Genomic DNA, 10,597 nt, shown 5'->3' on the forward strand with positions numbered 1-10,597 from the left:
CAAAACAAACAAATGAAGAAACAAAAACTCATAGACACGGACAATAGTTTAGTGGTTACCAGAGGGTGGGGGGGAGGGAGGTGGTAGATGAGGGTAAAAGGGACCAAATATATGGTGATGGAAGGAGAACTGACTCTGGGTGGTGAACACACAATGTGATATATAGATGATGTATTACAGAATTGTACACCTGAAACCTATGTAACTTTACTAACACTTGTCATCCCAATAAACTCTAATTTTAAAAAAACAGACATCAATTGATAGGATTCTTAGAGATTACTTAACACTACCCCTACCTCATTTGCCGGATTAACAGAACTGAGATCAGAGAGGGACAGGAATCTTCCGAATGTCACACAGCACGTTAACCACAGAATTAGGACTAGAAATCAGGTCTCCTGCCCTTCATTTTTAATCCATCCAGTTCTTTTCTGCTGGTTTTTTCTTCTGAACCATTTTATTTGGAAATACATAGTTTTGAAATCTAGATCTTCTGTCCCACCCAAGCCCACAGAGTGGGCATTATTGGCTCACACTCAGATGGCACTTAATTTCATTTGAATTTGCAAACACAACCACAAGGGTTGGCCTAAAGTGAATACCAGATCAATTCATAACACTGAAAAACTTAAAACACCCCTGTAGGTAGGCACTCCAATACAAAACCATATATTTTCCCCACCGACTTATTATGAACTTGGTAGGCAGGTAGGACTGTGATTTAGAATTTAAGTAATTCAATCATTTCACAGACTATGGGAATCGTATCGTAGAAAAAGAAGCCTTTCTTACTGTAACTGCACTTGTTTTTCCACAATGCTAGCAATTCACCTGGATTCAAAATGTTTTTCTAGGCTGGATCTCTGGGAGCTTTCTGTCTTGCCTACTGAGCCTTCCAAGAAGTAGCATAGGAAATGCCCCGTTGTTGGAGTCAGATAGAACAGGTTTTACCTCTCAGCTCCAACACTTGCTGTGTGACCTTGAGTAAGTTACTTAACTTCTCAGTAATGACAGAGATGGCATTGACATACATTGATCCTAAAGTATGTGGTTTTTTTTTCTCATTTTAGCATCTTTGAAATCAAGATGATATTACTACCAGTAGTGTGATAGTTAAATTTGCGGTCTTTTCTTTTCTTAATGGTATGTGGTGTCTTAGATGCTAAAAATACTGTATTAATCTCTAACTTGCAGAGTTTCTTCAAGGATTATATAGGATAAAGCAAGCATAAGGGTTGGCACATGACAGACACTCAAGGACTCTTACACCCCCAATGTTACTAGAACCAATACTTGTCTGGGTCATAGGCCTCTGACTTCACAAGCTGGCAGTTGGTATATCTATCAGGGCAGTCTCACCAGGTGAACAAGTCTGGGAAGACCAGGCTGGCACACTGCTGGTGGATATTGCAGCTTTCATTGTTATCAGGCCCTACATCCCTTCATAGCTTGTTACCCTCAAGCCCTGCCCCATTAATACCATTAGCTCCATCTCACCTCTGCTGCTACAGAATTACAAAGGTAGGGAAATGGACTAGATGACTTCTTGCACCATCATCCCAAAGTCTCCCTGTGTCATCCCAAAAAAACCTCCCAATAATCTAGAGTCTTGTCAGTTGAAGGGCTCTTCCAAGGCCATCAGAATCAGAGCCTGCAGGGCCTGAAGCCAAATCCACATTCCCCAAGGCCCCCTACATACCTCCAGTTGGGATGCTGATACTTGCATGCCTTTGAAATTCAAGGACACCAACTCTGCTCAAGCCTGGAAGGAAAAAGAAGTAACAGATACCTGAGGATTAACAACCCTCAAACCTCTCCCTGTACAGAAAAGTGGCTTGCATTTCTCTCCTAGTGATTCCTCGGCTCCTTTATGCAGACAGAACTTGGTTGCAGGTTCTTCTATTCCCTATCAGTGCCCTTAGCATCAGGGTGCAGTTGCAGACTCCATGAGCCTGCCTCTCTTAGTCACCCACCCTTAACATGGATCTAATGGTTCTCACCCTATCTCCTGCTAGATCCCAGCAGTCCAGGGAACTCTCAGGATTACAATGAAAAGGAGGAAAGAGCAGGATGGACTGGACTGGCCTTTGTGTCTGGCCACTGCTCGCAGCTTGACTGCCTCCAAAGTGATTCCAAAATATCAAGTCCAAGTAAACTGCTATTTAACAGTGCATGTCACTCAGGATCCTGCACCATGGCCAGAGTGAGGCTAGAAATTTATAACTGTGAGTGATTATCATGGAAACTGTCTCCAGGAAAAACAACTCTGTTTATACCATTCAACCTTAAGATAAAATCAGGCCTAGCAAAACAAAACAAACAAATAAACACCAAAAATCGAATAATCTTTTTTAAGTTAATGTAGGACTTGAAATCCAAAGAGCATCCTGGGGCCTGATTATGTACCTTCCTTGTTTCCTCTCCAGGAGGCATGGGGAGAGATCTCCATCCAACCTATCAACCAACTCAAAATCTTGTGCTCATCCTACACCTTCCCAACACCTCCTTGCCCTTATCCCTCTCTACTGTCAGTTTGGCTTCTCTGTGGGTTTCTGCTCAGCCCCCACTGTGTGACCTGCTCAGACCCTCTCTGTCTCCTGCTGCAGCCTTCTTTCTGCTCTTTCTCCATTCAATACCTCACCCATTCCCATCCCAGCCCTGCTTCTAGAAGACCCTGGAAAAACAAATCTCATCACATTGCCCTGCATAAATACCATCAGTGAACAATAATGGCAAAATATTTATCATTGTTAAGGTTGGATGGTGAAAACATGGGTGTTTATTATTATCATTACACTTGTGTGTGTTTGAAATTGTTCATAATAAAACAAATTCTTAATGGTCCTCCAGTGATCTCAGGATAAAATCCAAAATCCCCAGACTGGCATTCAAGGACCTGCCCTTACCCCATTTTTCCAGCTCACCTCCTGGCACTCACCCTGCTGCAGCTTCTCTTGGCACCCAGCTCTCCCCTGCAGCCCTCTTTGCCCATGTATCTCCTTCTTGCAGAACACGCTTCCCCTTCTGTCTTGCCTAGAAAACATACACTCATCCCTTGGAAATCAGACCCAAATGATCCCTGGTCTGGGACACTTTCCTAGACCTGAAACTCCATTCTGGATGGGGGTGGAAGGGAGCTTTATGTTCTGGTATCTGACCAGGGGTAATACAGAGCAAACACCCAAAATGTGTTTGGGAAGACCAGAAAGTCTTGGTTAATGGAGCAGGTGCAACACTTACTTAAACTTGGGCAAGTAGGGAATCTCTTGGCTTCTGCTTCTGTCTGTATAAAATGAAGATAATAGCAGTACTTATCTCAGAAGATTGGGATAAGGATTCGTCAGTATTCTCTGTGTAAGCAGCTTAACAGAGTACCTGGTGGAGAGAGAGAGAGAGAGAGAGAGAGAGAGAGAGAGAGAGAGAGAGAGAGACTTACAGACATATTTCAGTCAAATAATGCAGTGGTTGATTAAGTGGCTTGCCTTAGATTAAATGCTCCCAAAACCTACAGTAAAGGAACTGCTCTTTAGCTCTTGCTGGAGCTAGAAGGAATTGTGGAAAAACGGTGATATCAAAGTCAGGATTCCTCTCTCCAGCCCTTGGGTGGTTCATACTTTAGGGAGGTGGGGGTTTTCAAAGGTCAAGACCCGAGGCCCAGGCCCAGGTTTCTGGCTTCTCTTTGGAAGACCTATGCAGGTTTGTAGCCAGGACCCAGACAGAAATTCGAGGACTAGGAAGGCATAAGGTTTGTATGAAAATCAGCCCGGAGGGGAAATACCCAGTCTGCGAGGTCTCAGTGAGCTCAGGCCCCCTGTGGTGGGGACACCGGGTGAGAAAATCTGAATGGGGTCCGATGCCGTGCCCCCTACCCGCCAGCCCCGCTCCTCCTAGCGCCCGCCGCCTTGTGCGTCACTGGCGCAGGCGGGGGCCGAGGGGAGGGAGGTGCCGCAAGGTGAGGGCTCAGCGCTGCGTTAAGAAGCTGCGCGCCCTCACCGCCGCTCAGAGCTTGCAGCGCGGTGCGCTGGCGGGACGTGAGGGCACAGGCGCCCCATTCCCGCCACTCCTGCCGCTCCCGCCGCCTGGTACCTGGTGCCTAGACCGGTGCGAACTCACAGACTCCGGCGCCTCGGGTCGCAGCCCGGTCGAGCTCTGCTAGTCCTGAGGGACCAGCACGCAGCTCCCGTGGCAAGACGCTTCCAGCAGCAACAGGTAAGAGGCCAGCTCTGCTCCCGGAGGCGCAGCCCCGGCGCCTGACTGGACCCCGCGCTAGGGAGCCCAAGAAGCCCTGTCGACCGCAGGTGTGCAGCCGCTTCTTGCTGTTCCTCGGTCGTTCTGTCGCCCTCGAGTTTTCCCTCGCACTTTCTCTCGTGCGTTCTCTCACCCCCAACCACCATCACCACCAATTCTCTAGTTTGTTCCTCCTCCTTTCTCTCATTCTCTGTTTCTCGTCCTCTTTTCTTATTCTTTTTCAATTTTGATGTTCCATCTCTCTCTGTCTCTCAGTCTCTCTCCCTGGCTCTCCTTCTGTCCCTCTCATTCTCTCTCACTCTCACTATCCCTTGTTTGCTCATTTATTGTCTCTATAGCTATTTCTTCCTCTGTCATTTCTCCCTGTCCCTCCTCGTCATTCTCTTTCTCTCTCATTTTTTCTCTCTCTTTCCCTCTCTGCGTCTCAATCTCTCTCTGTCTCCCCCAGACTCTCCCCACCAGCCTGGCACCCCTGCATCCTCTCCCGCTCTGCTCAGCTCAGTCTTTCCGACACCCGCCGCCCCGATACCCGGTGGGCTGGAGAATGAAGGGAGGATGCCGAACTGGGGGGTGGGGGTGGGAGGTTGCAATAGAAATCCTCCCTGCATCCAGCCACCGCTGCGCTGCTGAGAAACTAGGAGATTTATCCGCCAGAGCGCGCGGTGGCCAAGGCGGCAGCTGGTTTCCATGGCAAAATAAAGTCGACAGACAGCAAGAGATCGGAGACAGAGATCCAGCCAGAGAAAAACCAAGGTGAGACCGAGGTGAGGGATTGTCAGTGAAAGATGGAGAGAGACAGAGATGCACACACAAACTTACATAGAAAGTATTTAGCGAGAGTCCCAGGGAGAGAGTGAGAAACAGAAAAATTGTTTCTCTAAGGGCACGCATAAGAGAGAGCATGAACAATGGAGAGACAGAGACAATCCGGAGGGATAAGAGACAATCCGAAGTGGATCTTCAGAGAGCAACGGAGACAGGTAGACAGCGCTAAAAAGATAACGCACAGAGAGACAGAAACCCGCAGGGGAAGACAGGGAGAGACACAGAGATGTGAGCCTTCGAGAAAGAGCAAGTGCAGCGAGAGACAGAAGAAGACGCATAGAGAAAGAACCCAAGGGAGACACGGAACCTGACAAAGATACACATACAGCGAGTTATACTGAACAGGTGCGCTATAGAAACACATTGTTAGGGAATTAGACTGAGAGAGAAATGGAAAGTTCAGACAGCAGCATCAGGAAAAAACGGGGAAGCGCACGCTCTAGTGAGCGACAGGCAGTGACAGGTAGAGACACAGAGACAAGAGCGCATCAGAGACAGAGGGAGCGACAGGGACCAGACGCGGAAAAAGACACGCACACACAGCTACAGAGAAAGTGCGTCAGCGAAAGAAACACACAGAGAGACTGAGAGACAGAGAAACTGACCGAGGGTGGGAGGGAGAGACTGGAGTAACCAAGAGGCAGAAAGGGAAGAGAGAGGAAAACGACAGAATGACAGAGACTGACAGCACACAGGTGCTAGCGAGAGACTGAGAAATAGAGACAGACGGCAGAGTGAGAAACGGGTGAGAGAGTTAGAGAAAAACGGCGAGACACACACATCCCAAGAGATACAGAAAAAAGTGCGTTAGTAAGAGGCGATGGAGAGAAAGAGAGAAATCAACAAATGTAAACAGGCAGGGACACAGAGCGCGCGCATGAGCTAGGGGAGAGACAGCTGGGGAGATCACTGGAGAAACCCAAACTCAAACACCCAGAGATAGTAGGGCAGATACGAAGAGAGAGCGTGCGCACGCGCCAGAGGGAGAGACAGATGAAAGGGACTCAGCGAACCCGAGAGAGACCCAAAGGGTTCAGGGAAACTGCTCGAATGCGGACGGGGGGTTGCGCGGGGACCCCGGGGAGGGGATTATGCAGGGCCTCTGCCCGTCGCAGAAGTGGCGCCCCTTCTACAGGTGACTAACCTGGCCGATGTTTTTCTTTCGTCCCCAGTATAGGCAGTGAGTGCAGTCCGTGCGCCCCTTCACCTCCTGTTGGTGTGAGCTCGGAGCCTGCACCCTATCTCACGCCGGTCCGCCGTGGCCATGACGTCCACCTGCACCAACAGCACGCGTGAAAACAACAGCAGCCACACGTGCATGCCCCTCTCCAAAATGCCCATCAGCCTGGCTCACGGCATCATCCGCTCCAGCGTGCTGCTCATCTTCCTCACCGCCTCATTCGTGGGCAACATAGTGCTGGCGCTGGTGTTGCAGCGGAAGCCGCAGATGCTACAGGTGACCAACCGATTCATCTTTAACCTCTTGGTCACTGACCTGCTGCAGGTTTCACTTGTGGCCCCCTGGGTAGTGGCCACCTCCGTGCCTCTCTTCTGGCCCCTCAACAGTCACTTCTGTACCGCCCTGGTTAGCCTCACTCACCTGTTCGCCTTTGCCAGTGTCAACACCATCGTGGTAGTGTCGGTGGATCGCTACCTGTCCATCATCCACCCCCTCTCCTACCCGGCCAAGATGACCCCGCGCCGGGGTTACATGCTTCTCTATGGCACTTGGATCTTGGCCGTCCTGCAGAGCACACCTCCACTCTATGGCTGGGGCCAGGCTGCCTTTGACAAGCGCAATGCCCTCTGCTCCATGATCTGGGGGGCCAGTCCTAGCTACACCATTCTCAGTGTGGTGTCCTTTATCATCATTCCACTGGTTGTCATGATTGCCTGCTACTCTGTGGTGTTTAGTGCAGCCCGGCGGCAGCATGCTCTTCTGTACAATGTCAAGAGACACAACTTGGAGGTTCGAGCCAAGGATGTTGTGGAGAACGAGGACGAAGAGGGAGAGAAGAAGGATGAGTTCCCAGGTGAGAGCAGGTTCCACTGCCAGAATGAAGGTGAGATCAAGGCCAAGGAAGGCAACATGGAGGCCAAAGAGGGCAGCATGGAAGCCAAGGATGACAGCATGCAGGGTAAGGAAGGCAGCACCAAAATTGAGAGTAGCATGACAGTAGACAAGGGCCGCGTGGAGATCAAACAGTGCAACATTGACTTGGGTGAAGATGACTTGGAGTTTGGTGAGGATGACATCAATTTCAATGAGGATGACATTGAGGCAGTGAACATCCCAGAGAGTCTCCCACCGAGTCGTCGAAACAGCAATGATCCTCCTCTGCCCAGATGCTATGAGTACAAAGCTACTAAAGTGATCTTCCTCATCATTTTCTCCTACATGCTGTCCCTGGGACCCTACTGCTTTTTAGCAGTCCTGGCTGTGTGGGTGGATGTCCAAACCAAGGTACCCCAGTGGGTCATCACCATAATCATCTGGCTTTTCTTCCTGCAGTGCTGCATCCACCCCTACATCTATGGGTACATGCACAAGACCATCAAGAAAGAAATCCAGGATATGCTGAAGAAGTTCTTCTGCAAGGAAAACCGCCCCAAAGAAGACAACCACCCAGACCTTCCTGGAACTGAAACTGGCACAGACGGGGGGACTGAAGGCAAGACCGTCCCTTCTCATGATTCTGCCACTTCACCTTGAAGTGACTTCTAAGGAAAACCTTGAACTGTTGGTGATACAGAAAACAGAATAGCTTTCATTTAAATGGACCACCCACAATCCCATTAATGCCAACGCATACCATTCCAGGCAAACATGTTGCACACATTCGTCTAACCACAAGGTAGATAAATATATGGAAGAGGTAGGAAGAGGAGTCTTCTCTTAAATGTGTGTCCCTCAAAGCATGGACTTGAGGATTCTGACTGAAATTTCCCCCAAAAAAATTATTAGGATCTAAATTTCTTAAAGTAACAAGGGCTATCCATTTTGGATCTGTACTTCGTTGGTATCCTGTCTGTCTCCCCAGAGCTACAACGTGTCAGCTTTTACTCTGAGGAAAAAGGAAGATTATGCCTATGAACTTAAGGACTTTTCAGCCCTCAGGTCATGAGCTCATGGGCAAGGGCTATAGCCTATGTCCAACTGAAAGAAAAGCAATGGACCAAATCATTCATGGAGCCCAAGAAGAAGAACCTGACAGACTGATCGACGTATGAGACCCACAATCTGGTGCAAACACTATTGTGGAAACTAAGACAAAGGCATGATGTAGTTAAAACACCAAAGTTTCTAGATCCTCCACAGGGATCCAGAAAAATGGAAGAGGATAATAGGGCATATTTGAAATGGGAAGCTAGTCCAAGGGAGAAGGTAGAAAAATAACACACATTCATGGGGTCTAAACAGTTGATTTTTTTTTCTACGAAATCCTGGGTTTGTGCATGCGCTGGGATCGAGGTCATTCCATGCAAATGGAAAATTGTCAATTGACACTAAACTATTTTCTGTCTCCTATTTGAATAATAGCAGGACAGAAATTATGCTCACTATTTTACAATTTTCCCTTTGCAATTGAATTGTGATGCTCACAAGAATCCTCCCAATCTCCTCTATCAGTCATGTGTGTGGTGGGGGGGGGGTCCAAATAGGCCTTTTTGGTCAAGCAGTATTTCAAAAAAAGAAAAAAGAGAGAGAGAGAGAGAGAGAGAGAGAGAGAGAGAGAGAGAGAGAGAGAGAAAAAAAAGAAAAACACGTAGAAATGGCGAAAGTCCTACAAAACTCACAATCACTATCAAGAGTGATGTGCCCATTAGAAATCTCTTTAGTGTCCAAGAGATCATAGACAAGAAATATGATCTCCACATGGGAGCAAGTAAGGCAAGATAAACATTTTCCTTTCTCTAGGCACACCCATGTGTCTTTTCCACCTGTGGCTCTCTCTAAAGCCTTTAAGCTCTCTGCAGATGTGAGAGCGAGAGAGATAAGAGAGTCAGAAATAACAGACAGGATGGCTTCTTAATACCTGGCAAGCATCTGACCTATTCCACACAATCCTAAAATAAAGCATTCAGGTCAGACATATCTGAATTATTGCTGTTGAAATATATCACTTTGGGAATATATTTAAAATATCTAAATTACCCCTTGGGTCAATACAGAGGAAGAGTTTTCAAATCCCAAACCCTGAAATCACTTTGAGAAGGGATCTACCTGTGTATTTCTGAGTGCACACACCATATTCTTGACCAAATAACATGGAACCAAAAAATGGTCATGACAGTGTTTTTTGATCCTCATGAAGATCAAATTAAATAACTCTATGGTCAATCAACTGTTCATGCAGAAATCCAATGTTAATATGGGTGGAGGGAGAGGAGGGAGTATTTGGTTGAAAAATAGTTAATCAGGTTGTTGTACATAAAGATGGCCATATTCAAAGTTTAAACTCATTCTTGTGTGATCACCATGTCTATATATTAGAACTCAAATTTCATTCATATAAATGCCCAGCTTGTTTATATTTTCTTTATCTCTTCCTCCTCACAGATTCCAACATGACCTTCTCAAGGGGGAGAGGTAAACAGAAGTGTATTGGGGCTGTGAATAAATCTGTATGGTAATTTGGGATTGCCATGTTCAGAATTTAGGAAAGGAGAGGGGATAGACCTAAATAATATTGAACTGACTTGTCAACTCGTTTTGTCCATTGAAATCTTATTAATTCCAATTCCATTAATTTGGAACCTGTGGTAATTCAGACAAAACATGGGTGGCTGAAGTTTTCCCTTGCACAATCATTTATTTTTCTACCATATGTATAAAGTGAATTAATAGTCATAAATTTATTATACCAATTTATTGCCAGACTCTTCTATTGACCTGTCTTCAAAAGGATATCTGGGTAAAGAAATGGCCTATTAACCAATCTTCTTATGGGGGGGAGGGCTATTGCCTTGAAGATCTGAATGGTTGAAAGAGTTCAAGGTAGCTGTAGCCTGTCTTTTGAGTAGAAATGCTTACCTGGATAGGAAACAGGATTTCAAACATAAGTGTCTCCAAATATTTTGTTGAAACTGAACTTCTTGTTTTATTTTTAAAGCTCAACCCCTTCAAAGTGTATCAGAGAAAACTGTTTGCCAAAATTCCAAATCAAAATGGAACCAGACCTGTACAAGTGTGGTAAGTTCATTTAACAGCACACGCAATATTCTCTAGGGCACCAAGACTCACTGATTTCCTTTTTTAAAGTTCCTCATTTCCCTATTTGAGTCATTGTCCATTCTTAAAGCAAATTGGATTTTTAAAAGGTGAAAACCTTTTGAAAGTAAGAGACTGGAAAAGAGGACCTTTGAAGTAAGGGCATTCTGTTTTGCTGACATTTTCTCCTTAATGAATGAACAATAGCGCCTCTAGTTAACTTGGTGATAGCAACTGCTTCAAATTTTGAATAAAACACTATCAATGAGGCTTTACAGCACATACTGTTTTGTCAAATGAAAATCTGAA

The 10,597-nt window shown here is 46.4% G+C and overlaps 1 protein-coding gene across 1 annotated transcript; it reads left to right on the forward strand.

Annotated features, from left to right (window-relative positions):
• Positions 1-6,340: 6,340 nt before the first annotated feature.
• GPR101 (G protein-coupled receptor 101) lies at positions 6,341-7,789 on the forward strand. The gene has a single exon (XM_033115863.1). It carries the CDS (start codon positions 6,341-6,343, stop codon positions 7,787-7,789), a length of 1,449 nt encoding a protein of 482 aa, XP_032971754.1.
• The last annotated feature ends 2,808 nt before the right edge of the window (positions 7,790-10,597 follow it).

This window comes from Rhinolophus ferrumequinum, chromosome X, assembly GCF_004115265.2.
Source record: "Rhinolophus ferrumequinum isolate MPI-CBG mRhiFer1 chromosome X, mRhiFer1_v1.p, whole genome shotgun sequence".
In the NCBI taxonomy this organism is placed as follows: domain Eukaryota; kingdom Metazoa; phylum Chordata; class Mammalia; order Chiroptera; family Rhinolophidae; genus Rhinolophus; species Rhinolophus ferrumequinum.

Coding starts and splice junctions, on each gene's coding strand:
- GPR101 (XM_033115863.1), top strand. CDS start 6,341: ATGACGTCCACCTGCACCAACAGCACGCGTGAAAACAACAGCAGCCAC.